General features: G+C 39.0%; 1 protein-coding gene across 15 annotated transcripts in view; it reads left to right on the forward strand.

Moving 5' to 3' along the window:
• The window catches only part of LOC117539159 (LIM zinc-binding domain-containing Nebulette-like), an 82,687-nt gene that overhangs the window by 17,302 nt on the left and 39,867 nt on the right, over positions 1–25,518 (forward strand). For 10 of the 15 annotated variants that reach the window (XR_004567955.1, XR_004567958.1, XR_004567960.1 and 7 more), the window contains exons 1-13: positions 10,208–12,742; positions 17,548–17,869; positions 18,582–18,653; positions 21,039–21,140; positions 21,398–21,508; positions 21,603–21,701; positions 22,109–22,219; positions 23,033–23,143; positions 23,235–23,348; positions 23,960–24,070; positions 24,186–24,296; positions 24,554–24,664; positions 25,022–25,132. Coding sequence is in view for 4 of the 15 variants with exons in the window: in XM_034205179.1 (XP_034061070.1) it covers positions 17,558–17,869; positions 18,582–18,653; positions 21,039–21,140; positions 21,398–21,508; positions 21,603–21,701; positions 22,109–22,219; positions 23,033–23,143; positions 23,235–23,348; positions 23,960–24,070; positions 24,186–24,296; positions 24,554–24,664; positions 25,022–25,132 (1,476 nt within the window). In the remaining 11 variants the exon portion in view is untranslated. Of the gene's footprint in view, positions 1–7,686; positions 7,772–10,057; positions 10,166–10,207; positions 12,743–17,547; positions 17,870–18,581; positions 18,654–21,038; positions 21,141–21,397; positions 21,509–21,602; positions 21,702–22,108; positions 22,220–23,032; positions 23,144–23,234; positions 23,349–23,939; positions 24,071–24,185; positions 24,297–24,553; positions 24,665–25,021; positions 25,133–25,518 lie in introns of those variants that run through there. The other 5 variants (XR_004567957.1, XR_004567956.1, XR_004567961.1 and 2 more) reach the window with 5 other exon arrangements.

Genomic DNA, 25,518 nt, shown 5'->3' on the forward strand with positions numbered 1-25,518 from the left:
GTGCACGAGATGGAAGGCTGACGGATTGGATGTACTTTTGACAGTATTACGGCTTCCACAGATGAAATGTTTTTATGGATTTTTTGTCAAAGCACTTCAGATATTCATTGCTATCGGATGTTAAGAGCATTCCATGGAATATAACAAAAAGTGTATCTCGAGCCGGTTTCTCAAACTTACCTACCCCACCTTTAACACATCCTACTTTTGTCTTATTTACTTTCTCCTTCCCTCTCACCTCTTTTCCTCTTTTATTCCCTCCTCTTACTTCTCCCATCCTTTCCTTCCCCACTGGGTCCTCTCGTCTCCTCTCCTCTCCCCCTTTCCTTTCCCCTCTCGTCTCCTTTCCTTTATCATTTCCTGTTCCCTCTCTTCTCATTACTTTCCTTTCCTCTTCTCTTTTTTTCTCTGCTCTTTCCTTTCTTTCTCATCTTCTATCTGCTTATCCTTTCCTACTTCTCTCTTACCTTTTGGTCCCCCATCCTTTCTTTCTTCTCCTTTCCTCTCTTGTCTCCCATCTTCCCTAATCTTTCCGTTCCTCTCCCCTTTCCCTCTTTTCACATATCCTCTCGTGTTTCTCTTCACTTTCATCCCATCCTCTTTCTTCTTCTTTCTACTCTCCTCTCCCCTCTTCTCCTCCTCTTCTTCCCTCTCTTTTCTCTCCTCATTTCCTTTAGTCTTTACTTCCTTCTTCTCTCTTCTCTCCTTTCCTCCTCCCCTCTTCTGTTTCCTCTCCTCTCTTCTCCTTTACTTTCATCTCCTAACCTCTCCTTTCCTAAACTTTCCTCCTAACCCTCCTACCTCTCCTCTCCTGTTTCCTTTCCGCTTTCATCTCCTCCTTCCCTTTCCTCCTCTTCACAGTCGTGGTGTTAAGTCATTAGAAAGCTGATAAGGTTGTTTTCCCACTTGATTTTGATATGACGTAATAAAGTAAGGTTTATTTCTCATCCTTAGGACGTTTTTTAAGAGGTTTTCCATTCTTTAAATAATGTACTCCTTTACCTTTCTCTTTGTTTTGGAGCTCCCTTCCTAATGTCTTTCTCTACACACAGCTTTAGTCTGAACTGCTGTAATCGCAGCTGATCATCAGCCTGGAAGCCAGCCATTAAATCCTCTGCGTGATCATATCTCTTATTTTAATAACTGCCTGAATTATCTCCCACATTTTGTCAAGGCCTTTTATCAGGAGCTGCCACCAACAGAAAAGCATGAGAGGAGGTAATACGCATTAAGGGTTGGTGATAAAAGTGAAGTCTTTAAACATGAGCCTGCAAAGAATTGCAGGGTTTAGGGTGCGTCAAACACAGAGATACTTTCTAGGAAACATTGGATCATCACAGAGCTGAAAACAGAGCTGTTTTACTATGAAACTCATAAAAAGTTTTTTAAATACTTTCTAGAGATGCGTTGTTCTCTCAACATGACGCAAAGCTGCAAACATACCGTATAGGGATCTTATAGAATATGATGTGTTGCTGCAGGTACAACTAGCCAACAGTATATAGGGAATCAAATCATCTACAGCAGTAAAATGCTGAGAAAAAATGTAAATGTCCTGAAAATACTTGAAAGAATATCCCAAAAATATGTGGAAAAGAATCGGAAATTATTTGAAAAATGTCTGGAAAATTGTCCTGAAAAAAATATGTCGGAATGGTGAGAAAATATGTAAAAAAACAAGTTAATTATTAGCCAACAGTTTATAAAGGAGTGCTTGTTACTGCACTATCAATCATTTTACAGTATAATTATTAGGAAGGATGTTTAATGCAGGACTTTAACTTTTCTTGGAGTACTTTTTCTGCAGTTAAGGTGATTTGTGATGGATCATGACGCGTGTAGTGATGTAAGCAGATACTCTGTGTGTGTGTGTATAGAATATGTGTGTCACAGTACACAATGTATTACTCAGTGCCTGGGGGTGTATGCATGCAGCAGTGTGTCTGATATCAAACTAGGCCACCGGTTGCAAAGCAAGCACACACACTCAGCGTGGTGGGCTGTGGCAGGAACACACACACACACACACACACACACACACACACACACGCACACACACACACACACACACACACACACACACACACACACACTACAATATGCAGTGGTCCTGCTTGACGCCCACCTTATTATTTTTTGGCGGCACCTGGAGGATCTTTGACATCCTCCTGGATCCATCATTTTTATTATTATATGTATTTTTCATCATTTTTCAAATTTGACCATTACTGTTGTAAATCCCCCAAGGTTTTTTAAATGTATTTTCCCTTTTAAACGCACTTGAAATATTTCACACTCAACATTAACTACACATTAAAAGCAGTTTTGAGAAGGAGAGTTTGAAATATGAAGGCACATTTAAGTAGTTTTAGCACACATACAAAGCACTCCCTTTGCTCTTAATTCACTGATTGCAAACTGTGATACATGCATGTTTTATTTAATAATACCGAGTACAGTCTGTCCTCTCTATCTGATATTTCTCTGTGGTGCTGCAGAACTGTCAGCAGGGTTTACAGTCTGTCCTAAACACACACAGAGAGCTTCATCAACACCTACGCAGGAAGGTGGAGAGAGGCCAGAGCCACACACACACACACACACACACACACACACACACACACACACACACACACACACCACACACACACACACACACACACACACACAAACAGAATAACACACAGTCAGCTGTCCTCCCTGACCCTCTTCCTCCGTCTCACATCAGTGATTCACCAAAAGATCATCCATGTTGCTTTATGTCACTCAGTAGAAACTTCTCATGTGCTGGTGGCTTTTGTTGTTGTTGACAGTGAGGCATGTGGAGTCACTGACCCAATCTCCCATCATGCACCTGGCCTGGTTTAGCTGCAGGGACAGCCATGGTAACAGCCATGCCTCCTACCAACAGCTATACTGCATACATTTGGCAACATGTTTTACTCATAGAAAACTGTTGACACGAAAGCCAAAAACTCAAACATGACATTTTGTACAGACATTTATCTCTCCCTTAGAATGCATTCAAATAACTTTGATCCTGTGATTTTTATCTAGCACCATTAGTTCACATTTTTGTGACCAAGTACCGGCAGAAAATACATGCCCATCAGCTTGAGTTGTACTATTGCTAATTAGCACATGCTAACATGCTAACGTTAGATGGTAAACATTAAACCTGCTGAACATCAACATGTTGGCATTTCATCATTAGCCTCCAGGGATAGTTTTCATACATATGTTTTACTTTATAGCAAAGTTTACCAAACATCAATCATAAACATTAGTGCAACACAAAGTTACAATTCTCTTCTTGACTTATGTTAATTTTGTATTAAATAACATTTACATGAGATAAGATAACAAGTACAATGAGATGAGACCTTACACTAACACACACACACACACACACACACACACACACACACACACACACACACACACACACACACACACACACACACACACACACACACACACACACACACACACACACACACACACACACACACACACACACACACACACACACACTACGTCTGAATGCTCGGTGTGCGTCACTGCTGTCTGGAGAAAGGAGACTGTCGTTTTTTGGCAAATGTCACAGTCACATTATAGACAATAGTACATCTAAATGTGTCTGAGTGACTGGAGATTCAAAACCTCATATTGTTTGTAAACTGATTGTGTTATTTGATTTTCATCATATATTTTTTGTGCTAGTATTCCGTGTTTTTAAAGCTTGATCTTAATTTTTTTGTTATTTTGCTTTTAATCTGACTGTCCCTGGTCTTCTCACTTTATAGAAGTGCATCAGTTAAGACTGCAGTTTTAGGGTTTTAAGCAGGAATGTGTCTTTTATGTATTATTTTCTGTCTTTGGCCAATAAAAACCCAAATTGTAAAAAAGCAAAAAACAGACAGGCCTATTTGTGTTCTGCAGACGTAGGCTGGCTGTTAAAGACTTGACACAAACTGAGTTACTGTGCAGAGCTGCTTGTCCACCCCGAACAGAGGTACCTTGGCTAGCTGTGTGTGTGTGTGTGTGTGTGTGTGTGTGTGTGTGTGTGTGTGTGTGTGTGTGTGTGTGCGTGCGCGCGTGCGTGTGTGTGTGTGTGCATGTGTGTGCGTGCGTGCGTGCGTGTGTGTGTGTGTGTGTGTGTGTGTGTGTGTGGTATCCCACAGAGCAGCTCTTTGTCTCAAAGTATCGGGTTGCACCAAACGAACAAAGCATCCATGGTTGCCAGTAGCGACGGGAACAGGTGAAGTGAAAACTTCAAGACGAATTTAGTTTGTGTGTGTGTTTATGTAACACTAAAGCTAAGAGTAGCAAAGCGAAACAAAGGCCTGACGGTTAAATAAAAAGACTCTAACAAGCTAACTTCTAACAAGCCTCTACAGGAAGTCTTTCCATGTTTATGTCTCAGAGAAAGAGAATAAACGTTATGACTTAAATTGACTAAAATTGAGAGAAAGAGGAGAAATAGTGAGACAGAAGGTAGAAAATATAAAGAATAACACAACCAGTTCGTTTTGAAATCACGTCAGTTGCTTGAAGTTTGCCCACTCAATGGAGGGCTGTATGAAAGTCTTCTTGAGTTTGGATTGGAGACAAACCTACTGAGAGACATTTAAAGATCATGATGACTGTTTGTGATCTTCTGATAATCATCACGTAAAGATCACAGCAGCCTGTAATTATTATCATGATTATAAACTAAGCATCTGCAACAACATGATATTGAGTCTGGTGTCAGGTAACAGGTGATTCTCTCGTGTGTCTGTGTGTATTAGGTTCCTCTCATAGTGTGTGCATTGTGTTTGACCTCGAGGACAAACAGGGGTCAGAGTGGGACATTAGAGGTGTACAGTGTCACATAGTGAAACATATAGCTCACAAACATGGGGTTAATAAGGAATGAAGTGTTTTTAAATGATGCATGTTATTTTGGGAAAGTGCAGGGTTTTCTTTTAAAATGTGAAGATTTATTTTAGTGTTTAGACCATTGTTGAGAAAAAAGCCATTCTCTCTTATGGTGACCCATTTCTATAAAGTGCCTTTAATGGCTAATGTTGAGCTCATACAGTAGGTGCAGACAAACATGCTATTAACACAATGATGTATTGTGTTTGGTTTTATATCATCAGACCACGTTTTGCTGCTGCCTTCCATGAGCACGAATGAGGTGTACACTGTGGTGTGGTTGCCTTAGACTCGTGCAAGGACTACCTTCGAATCGGAGTAAAAGCAAGAGTGAGAGATGGAGGGAGAGTGTGTGGGAGGGACGTAGAGTAAATACAGAAAAGAGCGTGGGAGGTAGAAAAAGGAGAGGTGGGAGGAAAAGGAGGAGAGGAGTGAAGGACAGTACAGGGGTCAAACTGTGCCGAAGAGAGACTGCTGGTGTCCATGATTCACAGAAAGAGTCGCAGGCTAAATGAATCAGCTTACTGTAGCTGTATGTTGTAATTCTCCTTTAATCTGGCTGATTTCTTCTTGTGTTTCTCAATCTTCTTGCATGTTTTGTTCTTGTTTTCTCTTGTTGTAGGTGTTCCTCTTGTTTGTCTACTTTTTCCTCCTTAGTTTCTTGATATTCTTCACCACTAAAAGTGATTTAATAATTATGTTAGCATTACCCCCAGATAGCTACAGCATGAATACAAGATACAAGGTGAATCCTACTTAAAGGACAGAACTTTGTTTCTATAGGTAAATACACATCTGAGTTGACAAATATGATATGTGGGGTTCCTCAAGGCTCCATCTTGGGGCCTCTTCTCTTTAACGTCTACATGCTACCACTGGCTCAGATAATGAAGAACAACAAAATAAGTTACCATAGCTATGCAGATGACACACACATTTACGTAACAATTTCACCAGGAGACTATGCTCCAATTCAAACACTGAGTAAGTGCATTGAACAAATCAATGACTGGATGTGTCAGAACTTTCTCCAATTAAACAAAGATAAAACTGAGGTAATGGTTTTTGGAGCCAAGGCAGAACGTTTAAAAGTTAGCGCTGAGCTTCAGTCTGCAATGTTCAAAACAACAGATAAAGCCAGAAATCTAGGTGTAGTCATGGACTCTAACCTGAGTTCCAACAGTCACATTGAAACAGTTACTAAATCAGCCTACTATCACCTAAAGAATATATCTAGGATTAAAAGACTAATGTCACAGCAGGATTTGGAAAAACTTTTCCATGCTTTTATCTTCAGTAGACTCGACTACTGCAATGGTGTCTTCACAGGTCTCACTAAAAAATCTATTAGGAAGCTGCAGCTGATTCAGAACGCCGCTGCTCGAGTCCTCACTAACACTAAGAAAGTGGATCACATCACTCCTGTTCTGAAGTCTTTACACTGGCTTCCTGTGTGTCAAAGAATAGATTTCAAAATACTGCTGCTGGTTTATAAAGCACTGAATGGTTTAGGCCCAAAATACATTTCTGATCTTCTGCTAAATGATGAACCATCCAGATCTCTCAGGTCTTCAGGGACTGGTCAGCTTTCTGTCCCCAGAGTCAGAACTAAACATGGTAAAGCAGCATTCAGTTATTATGCTCCAAATATCTGGAACAAACTCCCAGAAACCTGCAGGTCCGCTGCAACTCTGACTACTTTTAAATCCAGGCTGAAGACTTTTGTTTTTGTCGCTGCTTTTAATTGAACTATTCATATCTTAAACTGCACTGTAACTTTTATCCATGTATTTTTTCTTTTAATGTTTATTTTATTAGCTTTTCTTTTTAATGACTGATTTTAAATGCCCTTTTCTTAATGTCTTACTTTTTTTGTAAAGCACTTTGAATTGCCTTGTGTTGAAAAGTGCTATATAAATAAACTTGCCTTGCCTTACATTCATTGCAAACGCTGCACTATTTTTAAATGTAGAAAACAGAAAAGTCTTAAAGAGTTGTTTTCCTGGAACTCAGGTTGCCTAAAGAATGATAAGTAATGGTTGTAATAATTATCTTCCTGTTCTAAACATTGCCTACATAAAGCCACCTTTTCAAAGTGCCTCCCGAGTGTGGGAGGGTTTTGTATTGTTCCCCCGCTCCATTGTGCTTCATGCTTCCTGCAGAGAATAGCTTTACATGTTAACTCACGAATGCTCTTTGTAGATACAGAAAACTAAATATATATCTTAAGGTCACTAATAAGTTACCAAAAGGTCCTGTGGGAAAAAGAGAGATATAGCAGTGTGTTGCTTTTTTATTTTGATCCTCTCAATGGGTCATTGTTCCTGCTAATGTCATCATCTTTAACTCATTCGGGTTACTCCCAGCATGCAACGGCTGCAGGCTTCATTGTTTAAAGAGGTCCATATTTCCTGGAAATGTTGAAGAGATGTTGAAGCAAAAATGTTTGCTCCAAAGAATGAATTTGTCTGGAAACTTGACTCTCATTGGTTAGAGGTGGAAAGTTTCCATTTTAATTTTGGGGTTATCAATAATTGGTTAAAAGTTATTGAGGAATAGTTCTGAAAAACATTTAATCTTTCACACATTTCTAATGTATTGGTTCATTAGCAGCTTTGACGAATGTCACATATTAAATGTTGGGGCAGTTTTTATTCTTAGCGTCATTGAGTGGTGGACGAAGTATATTTACTGAAGTACTGTGTATTTTTAGCTCAAACATTTCTACTGGATTAATTTGAAACTCTGCTCTTCCTCCTTTAGACATTACCCCAAGACGTCATTCACCATCGTGGCCGACACACCGGAGAACCTGAGACTCAAACAGCAGAGTGAACTACAGAGCCAGGTACACACACACACAAAATTGGGTGTTTTGGTAAAAGCAAAATGTGAAATTGCGACGGGAACAAACTTGGTGAACAAATGATGACGTACATGAAGCCTGACTGCACACAAAGTGTAATTTTAAGATGTCCTCTTAGCCAAAACAGTCACCAAGCCAAACGTGAAGTTTCTTAAGGATATACTGTAAATAAGGCTGATGGTAAATATTTGTTGTCATTTGTTTGATAGCAATTATGTGAAATAAAACGACGAGGGGAAGCTGTTTTAGATTGCATCAGGAGAGCTACTTTTGATATTCCACGTGCAGATTTACGTGCACCTTATTTCTACTCGCCTCTGAGAGATAGATTTATGTTATAACCTCCCTCCTTCTCTTCTTCAACTATCCGATCCATGTGTCTGATGTCCAGAGGAGATGTTTGAATCACTTCATATTAGCGCTGGAGCATTAAAGTCGAGCTTCAGGAAGTGATTATAACAGACAAAGAGGCGTGCACTGTGAGTGTACATACTGACCCAGTTGAGTTATGGATGAGACATGGTCATGTGACACACGGCAGTGTGTGTGTGTCTCACAGCTGAAGCAGCTGGTGTCATCAAAACTCAAGTGTGAGTGAAAATCCAGATTTTAATTGATTCGACTAGATGTGTTCATACGTATGTAGATCTTGGATAAAACATTATAAAACAAGAATTTGGCGCCCACCTGCAGTAATCCGGAGGGCCCCATAGGGGTCACAGACCCCCTGCTGAAGACTCATGATTAAAAGTCTCTGCCATGCCTTTATAACAACAAGTTTAATTAAAAATGTTCGTCCACAACTTTTTCCACTTAGGCGAGACATGACTAGTGGTGTATTATGTAAGGGATAATGTGCAGCGACGCGGTCATTATGGGGAAGAGAACACTCGACAGGCTGATCAGGAGCCCGACGCGAAGCGGAGGGATCTGGATCTGCATGAAGGCAAACTGGATCTGCATGAAGGCAAACTGGATCTGCATGAAGGCAAACTGGATCTGCATGAAGGCAAACTGGATCTGCATGAAGGCAAACTGGATCTGCATGAAGGCAAACTGGATCTGCATGAAGGCAAACTGCATGCAGATGCATGAAGGCAAACTGCACGCAGTTTGCTTTTCAGCCAAACTGTATACAGTTAAATCGACCGAACTTCTTTCTGCAGATGTGAGCGTCCTTAACAACGGTCAATAAGTCCTTGACAGCGGTCTGTCTGTTCTGGATTAACAACGTGTCACATGTTCTGAATTGACCAATCAAAATCGAGTATTCAACTAGCCATCTAATAAATATATTTATCTAAAATGTGACAATCTGCATCCTTATTACTTTTGCTGGATTTGGATGCTCATACTTTTAATTGTACTTTTAAATGCTGTACTTGGAACTTTATTTGTACACTGTGGTGTTACAGGTTACCACTGATATTTGGTCTTTTTAATTTGATATATTGATACAAAATTTAGAATATCACCAATCTTGGACTTTAAACTAGCAAAATTATTAATTGAAACAGGAAATATCAGATCAAAGAACAATTTTAAAAGACTGGGTGTTTGATGTCATTCACTCTACTTTAATATTTCATCTGATAGGCTCAGATTATATTGCTTTTGTTTACGTAAACTATACCAACTAAATGTACCAACTACATTTGACCAAGGGCCAACATTTATCCAATAGACACTTTCGCGGGCCAGCGATTTTTATATATAGCCCAGAATTTTGTAGTTGTTGTCCGGGGGGGGGGGGCAGCGGGGCTACTGCTGCGGAGCACATAAAGCAGACTCTTCACGCTAACGAAGGATCACTTCTTCTTCAGGGCAGGGAAGGCTACGCAGTCTACTGTCCCGCAGCTGCTGCCTCTCTGTTGGACTCCGGTTCTGCACATTACTCACGAGACGTTGTAACCACTCCGCCAACGCCACAGTCACCCCCGCCGTGCGGGCCGGATGAGAATGTCTGTCGGGCCACCAGTTGATGGTCACTGCTATAGGGGAATAACTCTCACCAGTGTGATTTTGGTGAGATTATGACCATGCTGGCCAAAGTTACAGAGGGGATGCCAAATCCTGCAGCCATAACACCAGCTCTGCCAGATATAGAAAGTCCCATTTGATGAATTCACATACTGTACATTGTCATTGACTTATACTGACATATTTAAATAATTGAGTCACTTTAACCAATGCAGAGAACATCGCAAATATATAAGGGGAATATTCCTTTAATATCCTTTTAATATATTTGTGTTTTCTTTCCTGCAGGTGAGGTATAAGAAGGACTTTGAGGAGAGTAAAGGTCGAGGGTTCAGCATCGTGTCCGACACCCCAGAGATGCAGAGACTCAGACGGACCCAGGAGCAGATCAGTAATGTATGTTCACACACACACACACACACACACACACACACACACACACACACACACACACACACACACACACACACACACACACACACACACACACACACACACACACACACACACACACACACACACACACACACACACACACACACACACACACACATATATACACTATGTTACTGTTTGTCCTGGTGTGTGTATGAAAGTAAGGGGTGCACTTTGGTCAGTGAGCACAATCACACACATACACAAAATATCGACAAGTGTTGAAGATATCAGCTGAGTGATGAGGAGCTTCTTATGGAACCAATGAATAAGTAAGTAAGTATTATTTTTCATTTTTTATGTGTTTTAAAGCCAGTCAATATGTCAGTTATTCAATTAGAAATGTATTAACAAAATAAATAAATGTTTTATGTTGCATGTACATCAACAACATCCTGAGCACGACTTATATCTAACATATTTTAAATACCAGTGTCTAACATACAGTGCATTATATATAATGGACATTCAGAGCTCCAAGAGACAAGTAGGCTGAAGATTAACCAACATTTAAATAATTAAATAATACTTTGCAAAGTGTCTTTAGAAAAGTCAATAATGAATGAGGTGGAGGATGAAGAATCCCATCATGTAAACAATTAATTATTAATTATATCGAAACAGCTCGGAGTGTAATATGTAACGTAGATATAAGTAAAATACTTATTTAATAGAAGCAAAAACATTTGGGAGTTGGACTAAACCATCAGCCATGTTTGTAAATGTGCTTTTAATTCAACTGTATATTAATTACATTTGAGTTTTATGGTAACAATACAGCTTTTAAACATAAAAGTTACAATTGTGTATGTTTAATTATTGTATGTGTGTGAGGGTGTGTGTGTGCACAGATGCTTCTCCCATGTGTCCCAATGACCCAGTGACCCAGCAGATGATGCCAAGGTAGTGTGTGTTTATCTTTTTTTATAAAACAGTTTTTCATCGTATGTTGATCATATAAAAACATGATGAATGTTGGTGTAAAAGCATGAAATGCACATTAAACATTCATTTATGTGCATTAAAAAAACATTACAATGCACTATTCTGGTGTGCTCTCTTATAGAAGATGTTATTAATATTTTAATCTTAAATGTACTATATACTTGTAGGTCACTTTATGTGAGACACAGATTCAAAGATGGGATAAATAAAGTATTCTATTCTAGTTTATTTGTTATATTCTTGTTTTTATTTTATATACTTAAAACGTTTTTTGTGTCTTCCCCTGTGCTGCAGTAACACATACATTTGTCCTTAGGGGCTCCAAAAACATTTATTTGATCTTAAAGTAGACAATAAATCCCCTTTTTAAAATGTGTTAAGTTACTTTCTTCCCACATCACATTTGGGCTTTGATTTTTATTCTCCTGCCTGTTCTCCTTCCCTTTGTTGTTCTGTCCTCTCCTCTGTGCTCTCTGTATCTCTCTCCCTGTTTCTCTCCCCTCTCCTCTGTTTACCTGACCGAGTGATCCCATTATTCCTCCGCGGTAATACACCCCGGATTCTCTCATCTCATTTGCTTCACTTTAATTAATTCACACACATTAACTCTCTCTGTGTGATATTCAACAGCCTACACTTTTATCTTATTACTCCGCTCTTCTCAAGGTCAAAGAGAGAGAGTAGAGGATGGAATTTATGTTTAAAAATGTTTCCTGATATCACAGAAAATACATAATTAGCTTTCATCGTCAGTTTCTGCATGCAGAGCAGTGTGTTCAGACTCAGCTGTTATTCAGACAGCCATGTTGTGTTTAAAGACCTCTGTAATCAGGATGTGTCTCTGTTTTTATGCTTTATTGTGGGTGTGACTATACAGATTAGAAAAATGAAAAGCACAAAATACACTCTACATTTGGCTGAGGTGGAAAGTTGAGCAAATAGTCTGTCGACCGAAATGTTACTTTACGCAATAATTCATTTGTTTATGCTTCTTTCATGCAGAATAATGAATAATTTGACTTTACCACAAGATATTAAAATTGTTCAGTTTTGATGTTTTGTGGGATATATCACTATCAAATTTTGTAAGGCCTTTAATGCAGAATAACCTCTTCATCACCTGTTTGTTGTTGTTTGATAAATAAGCGTTTTCTTGGTGTTGTTGTTAAGGGTAAGTGAGTGTTTTCTTGTTATTTGTATGGATAAACTATTGTTTCCTTGTTGTTGTTGTTGTTGTTGAGGGTAAATGAGTGTTTTCATGATTTTGTTAAGGACACATTTGTGTTTTCTTGTTGTTTTGGTGGACAAATATGCCTTTTCTTGTTGTTGGTGAGGAGGATACATTAGTGTTTTCTTAATTTTGCTTAGGATAAATGTGTGTTTTCGTGTTGCTGTTAAGGATACATTAGTGTTCTCTCATTGTTGTTATTGTTGTTGTGGATACATTTGTATTTTCTTGTTGTTGTTGTGAAGCTTCTCGTTGTGTATCAGCAGATGGGCGCTGTCCTGTTTACCTCGGCTGCCATCTGACGCTCCTCACTGCCAGATACCTGCTGCTGTCAGGACTCTGTTGCAATACTATTCATCTTTATGGTGAGTAATGTCAACAACCACACAGAGGAGGTTAAGAAGTAATGGCTTTTATTTTCATTCGTTTGTGTACATACCTTTACCATTAATCTCCCCAATCATTGCATTGCTCTACATCTCACAGTGTTTGCAAATCAGTAAGCTACATTTCAGGCTCTAACCTAGACTTTAAAAACAGGTTATAGGACACTTCACATTAGCTTTAAAGATTGTCATAAAAGAGTGATATATCCATGCTCCCCTGAAATGTGAGACCTCCTTTTGTATTTTAAACTAAAAGGAACGGTAGCTTCACTGAAAAAATAACAAATGAAAACGTATATTACATCGGGAATTATTAAAAAGTGGATTTAATGCACTGAAGTGATTAAATAAACTTCACTTTAAAGCAAAAATAAAAACATAATTTTAACTTTCTTTCTGTTGATACTTATTTTTAATTTTTTTAATGGAATAAGACATCTTAACATTAACCACTAAAGGAGCTTTTGTATCCGTTCCCGCTCCTAAAGCTTGTTGCTTGAGTGTTTATTTACCTGAGAAATATGTCAGCAGTCAGTCAGTGTGTATTGTGTTAAAACAAACACACTGTCTTAATGACCATTACCACCAGAGGCCTGTACTACGAAGCAGGATTTTCGCTTTGCCGGCTAACTTTAGGGAAAACTCGGGGTTTCCGGTCCTACGACGCTGGTTCTCTTTTTAGCAGGCTAGATCTCCATGGTAACTTATGCTGAGCGGCTAACCTCCCCCGGAGCAGGTTAGGTTGCAGGCTACCCCTAATCCCACCAAGAGCGTCTGCGCTGCGTTGCGCTGCGGCTGCGGCGTTTTTAGCGATCGCGGCCACTCTAGTCAATGGGTGCTATTCCACCAGACCCGCTGCGCCGCGGCTCGAAGCGTCCCAGAAGCTCCTCGCCGCAAGGAATTTCTAAAATATAGGATGAATCCTATTTTTGACGCAGCGCAGGCAGGAAGTGGAACGTTCATCCAACAACTGCGAGGCTGCACACACGACGCTCCGCTTCCGCAACGTTTTGAAACGCGCCTGGTGGGTTATGACGCAGGAGGAGGTCGCAGCGCGGCGCAGCCGCAGCGCAGACGCTTCCGGTGGGATCAGGGGGTTCATATGTCTCCCCCTGGCCCACCTACATTTCTCCAGGCCCACCGAACGTGAACATTAATAGAATATCACCTCCCATCTTCAGAGCAATCTGACTATTATAACATTAGCGTTAAGAAAGCTTACTTAAATATCTGCCACAACATAAGTAATCGGATCAAAGTAACAGTACAGTCCGCGGCATATCACATCATAATGTATCATATATTTCCTTATCTGAGTCAGCTTCTTGAGCCGTATCTGGCCGTGCAACACTCACAGTGTCACATACTGTATGCAGAAGTATTATTTTAAGCAACACATTAAGTTGACGAAACACTCGAGTCAAATGTAATTAAAGTCAGATCGTGTCTTAGACAGGGCAGGGATATCATAAACCTGTTAATGTACGCATTTGTTAACGATGCCATGATCTTAGGGCAGGAATACCGTGAACATAGTTTAACGTGACAGAGGAATAAATACACACATACACCGTCGGCTTTGCTTCAACCGGAAGTGACACGTTTTATTGCGCATGTCCCTTTAATCACGGGAATACAGGAAGTGAGTAGTATAAGAGTATTAAATAAACAAATGTATATATTACAATTCATAATTCAACACTTTTTCCGTTACCAGCTGTATTCACCTTGCAGGCATAGGCGGATTTTGCGGGGGGGCAGGGGGGGCATTGCCCCCCCTAGTGGCTGAAATATGTTACAGCATGACTACTTCTAAAACTGTTCCAATACAAATATTTGGGATATCAATATTTTAATAGATGTAATATAATGATTGTTACAATACAAATCTGAATAATATCATATTTTGTTTGAAATAATTTCATTTTTGAGCAGTCGCATGTTGTGACGTGTGTGTGTGTGATGTGTGTGTGTGACGTATGAGGTTAAGGACACAAGTTCCCTCGCAAGTGATTCAGCTATTGTATTACAATAAGATATGCGGCGATTTTTAAAACGTCCAATTTCTGGGACGTTTAAGGCGTCTACTTCTGCACTAAGTAGGACACTGGTTAATAATATTGTAGCGTGTTCAAGTAACCAAGGGATATAGTAGTTATCAAATAAGTATAAGATGTGCACAGTTATGATTTACAGATGTAATGCACTGTTGTTGGGGGGAGAGACCACCCCTTCCATATGAGTGTGTGTGTACGGCGGGCATGAGGCGTGCATGACGAGACGAGTAGTGTTCGTATGTGGAAAAGTCATACTCAGTGCGGTGAACGCTGGTTTTATTGCTACTGTATCCGTAGCACCACACGCAATAGTTGGGACTGTGTACTGACGTCAGTAAAAAAGGTTTGCCCCCCCCAAGCGCAAATGTCAAACTCCGCCTATGCTTGCAGGTGCAACTATGTGGCTTTTATCCTGGATAAAGTGTTTAAGTCATGGATGTTTAAAGTTTAACTTCTTCATATGTCTAATATTAAAGTTGACTTTTCATTCAGGAAGTATGACGCGCTGCGCTGTCAGTACGCTTGTCCATGTTTGTGATTGGTCGAATGCTCCAAATACCACCCCTTTCATGTGAACGCGCACCTAACTAGATAGGACACGGCTGGTTGAACCAGCTTCGTAGTACAGAGGCCTGTACTACGAAGCTGGTTCAACCTAACCTGGATATGTTTGAGTTAGCCGGTTGGCCTAATCCAAAACATACGCGCTCTCGCTAAACTGTACTACGACGCGGGTTATCAAGTGGATCGCTCAAGCCAGCCATGCCCTATCTAGTTAGGTGCGCGTTCACATGAAAGGGGTGGCATTTGGAGCATTCGACCAATCACAAACATGGACAAGCGTACTGACAGCGCAGCGCGTCATACTTCCTGAATGAAAAGTGAACTTTAATATTAGACATATGAAGAAGTTAAACTTTAAACATCCATGACTTAAACACTTTATCCAGGATAAAAGCCACATAGCTGCCTGCACCTGCAAGGTGAATACAGCTGGTACATTAACAGGTTTATGATATCACTGATATCACTAAGACACGATCTGACTTTAATTACATTTGACTCGAGTGTTTCGTCAACTTAATGTGTTGCTTAAAATAATACTTCTGCATACAGTATGTGACACTCTGAGTGTTGCACGGCCAGATACGGCTCAGCTGACTCAGATAAGGAAATATATGATACATTATGATGTGATATGCCGCGGACTGTACTGTTACTTTGATCCGGTTACTTATGTTGTGGCAGATATTTAATTAAGCTTTCTTAACGCTAATGTTATAATAGTCAGATTGCTCTGAAGATGGGAGGTGATATTCTATTAATGTTCATGTTCACACAGTCGGTGATTTTTGCCGGCCGTCTTTCCTGCAACAGCAGTTTTTCTGTATTTCCTTTCTCCTGTAATATGACTTGATCGCTTTAAACTCCGCACACTGAGCTCTGATTGGTCAGCAGGCAGTGCTTTCACTGAGTTGATCTCTTAGCCTGCAACCTAACCTGCTCCGGGGCAGGTTAGCCGCACAGCATAAGTTACCATGGAGATCTAGCCTGCTAAAAAGAGAACCAGCGTCGTAGGACCGGAAACGCCGAGTTTTCCCTGAAGTTAGCCGGTTAAGAGAACATCCGGCTTCGTAGTACAGGCCTCAGGCCTCTGAACACACACATGCAGGATAGCTAGTAAAAAAAGGAATGTTGCAAGTCAAGAGCATTCCTTTCAGTTTACGATATTTTCTGAACTCATCTTCAACCCTCAACAAACAACACACACAACACACACACACACACACACACACACACACACACACACACACACACACACACACACACACACACACACACACACACACACACACACACACACACACACACACACACACACACACACACACACACACACACACACACACTGTACCCAGCCTGGCACTGTGTTTGGATGAAGGGCACGGTGGTGATAAGGTTTTGAGTAGGGGGCTAAATGTGGACGTTAAAAGTGATAAGAAGTTCCCAACGAGCGACAGAAGACAGTCAGACATCACATGAGGCGGACATTAGTCGATTTTAGACGTTAAGGAAGACTGAGGAGTGAGAAAAATCTGTAAAACAGCATCTAAAACTTCCAGGAGACAAAATAGTGACATCAATTCTCTAGTAGGAGGGCATCTGAAGATACTGAGAAAACAATAAGCAACGCTTGGAGAGAATTTTTTTATTAAGAGACCCTAAATCGGACAAGGTGAGTGTAACGTTGAACTCATTTGATGATAGGTTGCTAAAGATGATAACGTTTGGGAAGAGGCTGGTGATTACTGACCTCTGATTGATGACCTTAAAGAAAAGGAAGGCCGAGCATTGAGGAATTTTAACACGGTGACTTTGATGAAGCTGAAAATGTCACCTTGAACGGATAAGTTAGTCTGTGAGTTGAAGCCTGAAGTTTTAGTCAGTTTATTCATGTCAGGTCTTTTTTCATTCAAAAATAATTGATGGTTATGATTGAGCTTTCTTTATTAGCACATATGTGGTAAACACGAGATTCAAAGTGTTGCTTTTGGATGATTCTTTGTGGAGGAACAAAAGTTATATAGATCAAAAGATAAGACAAAATATCACGTAGTACAGTATATACAGTATATTTGTATTATATGTCAGATTAAAATGTGTATATTTAGGAATTGCATGAATAAATGAAAACAGCATAGCAAGTGAAATGCGTTTTTTCCTCAGAGGTGACGTCATGGAGGAAGAAGAGACTCCAGCTGCAGAGAGGAGAGAAGTTTTGACCGGGGAGAAGGAGAGGATGGACGTGGAGGAGGAGGGGGAAACTGAGAAACCAAGCAAGGAGGAGAGAGAGGAGGAAGGAGGAGAGGAGGAGACAGGAGAGTCATTGCAGGAGACCCTGGTTACGAAAAAGGTTTTTTCCGCAACTACAAGAAGTACGATCGTGGAGGAGACGTTGGAGGAAACTGAGAAAGCTAAAGAAGATGAGGAAGGAGGAGAGGAAGATGAGGCTCAGGCTAAGAAGGTTCTGGGATCCTGGGAAGCAGAGGTGAGTTTGACTTTTAAAACTCAACATAAACGACAAAAGTCCTTATTCAGCTCAATAAATCCTAAAAATAATCAGATAAGAAACCAAAGAAAGGAAATTCATGATTCAAAGATCTGTGGGTTCCTAAAACTACTTGATTTGTGTGGAAAACATTCCTCTGCTTTGTGTTCATGTGAGAAGACAGCTAATTCATTTGTTATCTTTTAGAACACACTGAGATGGCTGTGCTCGTATGATGTCTCTCAGCTTTTTAATTATCTTATTTCAGGATGGTTTGAATTGTGTAAAGGGAACAATTCCAAAAGGCCACAAATCTTTACAAACTGCAGCTGAATGTTTTTGAGGTTTTGTTCCTGATGAAGTGCAGATGTATTCCTCTTTGTGTTGACCTCGACACTGCAGCCCTCATACGGCTTAGAGAGGATTAGTGAAACCATTATTAGCCTCTGATATTGGGATTTTTAGGAACTGATAAAGGAGGCGAGGGATTAACACTGCATGACTCAGAAAAGGCTCCTTACAGATTTCAACGTCTCCGTTTTACAAGAGATAATTCAGTTTGGCAATATTACTAATAATAGGTGCAACAGAGATTATCTTTTATGATGGTTTAAAGGACAAAACAGAGAGGCTCCTTCACTCAGAAAGTGGATATGTTACAGATTAACTGCACAAAATTGTGAAGTCAAATGTACATGTATGTTTTTTGTAGGTGTCCTCTGATGAAAAGCCTCCTCTTCCTGACCCTGCATTCAACAGGAGGTGCAGCCTGATCGTCAGTGAAGTAAGTCACTCAGATCATTTTGTTATTTATACAAATATCTCTAATAAACTGTAGTTTCATTTAGGGCTGCTTAATTAATCGTATTTTAATCGCGATTACGATTATGGCTTGCAACGATTACGAAAACAACATAATCGAAATAAAACGATAATTTTTTTATTATTACTTTTTTTGTTTTGTTTTTTATATATATATTTTATATATTTTTTTTTTTCAGTTGAAGTATACTTAAAGTTCAGGGTAATCAACTGTTAAAAACATACTGTTCAAATTTTTTTTCTCCAATAAATTGATGTTTTCAAAGTCAATGAATAATCGCATTTAATAATCGCAATTACAATTATTGACCCAAATAATCGAGATTATGATTTTTGTCATAATCAAGCAGCCCTAGTTTAATTTATTATACAAAGAAGAGCTGTGCTTTCACAAAATATTTACACACTTAGAGTATTGATAAATGTTCCTCAGTAAGGTGGATATCATGACTAAGTGGGTAATGACAAATCATACACATTATATGTTATTAGAACACAACACCACTTTACTGTAATGCTGCCTTTAAAACCCCTTGGAAAAACAACACTTATGCCATACAACAATATCCAGATTTATGAGAATAGCTAGTCTCGTATCGCAATAAAGATCTAATATCGATATAATACCCAAAACAGCAGTACAGTAGAAAATTACTATATTTTTCTAGGAAATGCAGTGAAATCGAAGTATAATGCTGACATAATATAATATGATAAAATATTATAATAGAATTAAAATAGAATATATATAATATGATATACTATTATATAACATTACATACTATAATATAATAGAATATATGTTATATGATATTATATAATATTGATATTTTTTCAAGCCCTGGTTTGAAGAAATAACCTGAGATAATCCAACAGTAATATATCCAAATAATCCCATGAATCCCCTCCATGGTGAGCGCAGTGTTGCATCTGTGTGATGGTGACCCAGATATTCTGGTGTGTAATATCTGCTTCAGCTTCACCTCGTGAATCAAAATGTTTCTGAGTGTTAACGTCCTCTGCTGCCTCTGATATAAACCGGGTTGCTATTGGTAACCATCCCTCTAAAAGGGCAATGACTGGCCTTTTTTCAACCCGAGGAGATGTGGAAAAATGTAAAGTATTTCAGAGCAGTGAAACGCTGAATGAGGGTGACGCTGGTGCAGCATGTGGGAGGCGAGAGATTGATTCCCTGTGAGTCAAAGTTGGCAGAATAACTGCAGAATGACTCATCAAGTCAACGCACGTTATAAATCCTTCTTCCTGTCTCACTGCCTCATTTAAATATACTTAAAATGTCTATTTTTCCATAGTTACTGTTATAATGTAGTAGTTCTTTACATTATTCATTATTTAAATTAACCTTTTTTATTCATGTATTTTCTGAGTGTTGCTGCGAAGATAAACTCTGAGCAAGAAAATGTAAAGTCGTTGAACAACAGTTTAGAGATCTTGTTGTTACCATGGAGACGCACGCCTCTTTAAAGTTTAGCTTCATGCTGCTGTAATGCCAAGAGACAGCTCATGCAGAGAACATGTAGTGAATTTATTCATTTAAAAATAAGGTCCAATTAGTTTTAAATGTCTAAAATCAAACTTTCAACATTTTAAATAAAAAGTAGGATTTTTATTTAAAATGTGGTTACCTTTCCCAAATAATATATGTTCTATTTTCTTTATTTTGGTTATTGCAATTTGCATTTATTAAAGGACATTTATATTCATTTTATGGATGAAGAAAAGCAGCACATGAAGCAAACATGTTTAATGGTAGTTATCTAAAAAAGAGGCCTTCATTTGTATTAAAATGTTTTAAAGTAAAGTTTGTCAACATTCCAAATTGTATAAAGCAGTGTTTTATCTTAAACATAATCATCATTTAAATCAAATGTTCTTCCAAATAGAGACACCTGAATGCAGTTTATAGTACATTTTCTGTGCATTTTATCTATCTTCCCCATTATGTGAATGCTCTGGTATTTGTGCATCTTTTAAATATTTTAGACAAGACATAGCAGGCGTTTTCATACATTATTTATTAATGCTGCACACAAAGAGAGAGACTACGACTCTGCAAAACATCTAACGCATCGTCCTCCTGAGGATAGAGTTCAACAGGAGTTCAGCTTATGCATACACGTACGCACACACACACACACACACACACACACACACACACACACACACACACACACACACACACACACACACACACACACACACATACACACACACACACACACACACACACACACACACACACACACACACACACACACACACACACACACACACACACACACGCGCGCACACGCACCCACACCCACATTTCTCTTGCTTCCTGCAGGTGAAGTATAAGGAGGACTTTGAGAAGATGAGGGGTCAGAGTCTGTTTGTTCCTGGAGCCGAACTCATCCACTCCAAGAACATCAGTGCCGTGATATCCGAGGTACACACACACACACACACACACACACACACACACACACACACACACACACACACACACACACCTAATGAGGAGTGTATGTGACGTAATCCATTTACCTTAACACCAATTATAAACCTTTAATCAGCCGATTCAAGAAGCAAGAAGCAGCCTATATAGCCTCACTTTCTAATATAAACACTCTTTATGTCCTTAAATGGAAGGATAAAATGATGTCGATCCATCACCGTGATATCTGTTTCTGAAATGTGTTTCAGTCGAAGTACAAAGAGGAGGGGAAGAAGGAGGCGTCCATGTCTCTGTACTCCATTTTGCCGCAGACCCCTGAGATTCAACACGCCAAAGAGGCCTCACAGCTGCAGAGCGACGTACTGACACTTATAGTTACAGTATTTATCTGAGTTATGTAAAACACTTTCTACCGTGTGGAGAAAGTGACTGTTTGTGTTGTTTGTGTTCCAGGTGAAGTACAAAGAGAAGATTTCCCCCTCTCTTTACTCTCTGCTGCCAGAAACCACAGAGACTCAGTTTGTCAAGGAGCTGACGGAGATGCTCAGCGAGGTCAGACAGGATGGATGGATTCATGCATGAAAGAATGAATAGATGATAGATGGAGGGCTGTGTTCTGATGATAGGATGAATACATGATAAATCAATTGATGAATAACGCTATGGATACAAAATGTACAAATGGGTGGATGGATGAATCGATAATGTATTCATTCGTGGAAGGATTCATTTATGGTTTCGATGGATGGAGAGTTCTTCATAAAGGGAAGGATGGATGGACAACATTATTTAAAAAATGAATGAAAGACTGATGGAGGGACAGATGATGGATGGGTCTATGTTAAAGTGGATATAAATGGATACCTAGAGGATGAATGAATAAACAGATAGATGGATGAATGGAAAAATCTTGGATGAATGAATGATCCACTAATGATGAAACTCTGTCTGCTCCTCAGAACAAGTACAAGGAGGAATGGAGGAAGGAGATGAGCAGCAGTTTGTACTCTCAGATGGCAGAAACTTCTGAGATGCAGCTGGCCAAAACCGTACACCAGTTTCAAAGCGAGGTATATATATATATATATATTATTTTTTTTAGGTGTTTTTCAACATATTTCATCAGATAAACCCAGAGTGGGCATTAACACATTAAGATTATTTAATGCTGCAACCGCAGGTTTGGGGCTTCCCACTGCAAATTATTAAATACATAAAGCAAACACAGAAATATGAATTCAAGTTTAAGATTTCCATCTGCAGTCCCTGGGCAGGTACACACATTGCATTCAACTAAAAACATTACATAATCTCTATCACATTAACAATTATGAATATATATCAAAGCACGGATTCAATTGCACATTTACCGATGCAACTATAGTCAAAGTCAAAGTAAACTTTCAGTTTGTGTGTACAGACAGAGAGATCGAAATGCCGTTTCCCACAATCCCAAATATAAAAACAAATGTATATACAAATATGAGTGAAAATTTGTATATATATACACAGTCAAAGACACATTTTTACATGTGCACACATTAAGACCTAAATAAAAACACAACAATCAATATATACTAACAATTATTTTTGAATACAGTGAAGTGAATGTTTGCAAGTCTGGTTGCTCAATATATATTATTTTACGTCATGGGAAAAAGAATGAAAGTTTGTGCACGTTGTAGCTGGAAGCATATTCCAATGCACCATGGCCGTAAATGAAAAAGTATAAAAAAAGAAAAGGCGAAGATCAGCATTGTAAATACCAATCAAAGTTCCCAAAACAAACTGAGATTTTGAAAACTGTCAACAGCATTAAGGTTCCGTAATGACGAGAGTGCTTGAGTGAATGTTATTTTGACACACTCAGTGATCTGTTTCAGAAAAAGTACAAAGAAGACGGGAAGAGGAGGGCCTCCATCTCTCTCTACTCCCAACTCCCAGAAACTCCAGAAATACAACACGCTATGGAGATGTCCCAGATGCAGAGTGAGGTACATCGAAACAGACATAGAAGGGAAGCCACAGGAATTCTGGGAAATGTAGTCTTAGTAGTGACACTTAGTATTCATCTCTCTCCTGCAGGTGAATTGTCGGCCCAGTCTTTTGGTGAAAGGCGCTCCTTCCTCTCTGTACTCCCAGCTGACCGACACCTCAGAGATCCAGTTCGCACGAGAGATGACGGAAATGCAGAGCGAGGTAAACACTGTCTACAGAGAACTCTTCTTTTAGACTTTAGATAAAGAGCACTTCATCATATTTTCTTGGAGAGTTTAGTTTGTTTGGTCACAACCAGGCGAGACTGTGTTTTGATCCAGCAGTTCATAATGTCTCAAACATTCCATATATGATCCTGCACAGTTTACACATCTTTAAATCCACACTCTATCTCATTGCATTCTTTACAAAAATGTATATAGTTTTTTTTAGTTGTATTACTTTGGTTTATTATACTGTATTCCAACGTATTTCTTTATACTGTGTATTCTATAGATACTCTATAAATATATATCATTCTAGTATGGTTATGTGTATATTTTGACTCCTGAACAATGCTTGTGAAACCTTCATTCCCCAATCTGTGATAATCAAACACAAATCTAACAATATATGTATTTAATAGTACTTGAAGTGTACATTCAAGTTTGATTGAACAAGTTAGGAAGTAAGATTTTATTTATATTACACCTCCTAAAAATGATGGATTAAATGTATGACAATGAGAGTTAAACTCTTCCCAATACTCCTTACAACGTATTGTAATAAAATCTATATTTTTCCTGATGACAGATATGTTTCTCCTCTCTCAGAGTAAATATAAGGAGGGCAGCAGGATGAGCATCTCTCAGAGTTTCTACTCTCAGCTCCCAGAGACCAACGAGACGCAGTTTGCTAAGAATGTTGCAGAGCTGCAAAGTGAGGTAATGAATATTCATTTAATCATCTTTTTTATTTTCTGATCCTTAGAAACTATTTCTTTTTGTAAAGGTTTTCAAAGTTTACAGCACATTAAAACAAATGTTTCTTCTTCTGCAGATGCGGTACAAAGAGGCGGGTAAGAAGGGGGTGAACTCGTGTTTGTACTCCCAGCTGCCCGAGACCTTAGAGACGGCTCACGCTAAAGAAGCCTCCGAGCTCCTCAGTGAGGTACAAAAACTACATTAACACCACAGAGACCATTGTATTAATAATAAATATGCATCCAAAATATACATGTTGAACATAAGCTCACGAAGCTAAAATAATGTCACCATTTTCAATTATTTTATAGGAAACACTACTTCTGTTATTTGTATTCTCTAAATTCTCTATTCTGTAACACAGTTCCCTTTCCTCCTTATATTTATACTTTTGCTCTTAATTTGTTTCCATTTTGCACCTTTAATATTTCTGTATTCGTCCAGGTGAAGTATAAAGAGGAGGGGAAGAAGGAGATGAGCATGAACCTGTACTCCTTGCTGCCTCAGACCATCGACACGCAGCACGCTAAAGAGGTTACAAACCTGCAGAGTGAGGTATGCATGCAACCATTTCTGACGTTTTATTGATAAATAAATAGAAATACTGTTGTTTTCGCTTATATTTTGATATTTCCTTGGATAGGCCAGAAGATATAGCCGTTAAATAATTGTAGTGCAGCAAGTACAACATTTCCCTGTAAAATGAAATAGGAAGTAGCATAAACTGGACAAACTAAAGCACTTTATTAAATGTACTTTCCATTATGGCAATTCACATTTGCACAGGGTTCTTTGGCAGTAGGCTGACACTCAACTCATTTAGTCGTATCTTACATGAACAATAAGTTTGCCCATGTAAAATGTGACGTATATTTTTTAAATCAATGTGATACTGTGTTCTATTTCTTGTAGATAAAGTATAAGGAAGGAGTGAAGCAGAAGAATCAGAGCACTTTGTTCCATCAGCTCCCAGAGACCACAGAGACTCAGCTGGCCAAACAGCTGACTGACCTGCAGAGCCAGGTACCAAACACCTTTTAAAATGTATTTCTTTTTTACCAGAAACAAAAAGGAAGCAGAAAAGAAAGAGAAAATCCAGTTTTCGCTGAAGAGGGTATTTTACTGTTCCATAGCTACAGTGAAGAACTCTTTATGTGCAGAGCCTCTTCGTGAAGTACTCTTCACTCTCATCCAAACCTTTCATGGGAAATCTGATCCACTAAAACATGTCAGATTTTTAAAGACAGAGGCTCCTGCAGTTATTTATATGATAGCATAATTGTAATAACTTATTCTGCCATGTGACGGAAGAATATCACACATTTTAGTGATGCTACGTTTGTGTCTGTTGGATTGTGAAACATGTATTCAATAAAAAAAGAATAGAAAAGGACTTCCTGCAGAGACCT

This window comes from Gymnodraco acuticeps, unplaced genomic scaffold (genome assembly GCF_902827175.1).
Source record: "Gymnodraco acuticeps unplaced genomic scaffold, fGymAcu1.1, whole genome shotgun sequence".
NCBI classification, from domain to species: Eukaryota; Metazoa; Chordata; class Actinopteri; order Perciformes; family Bathydraconidae; genus Gymnodraco; species Gymnodraco acuticeps.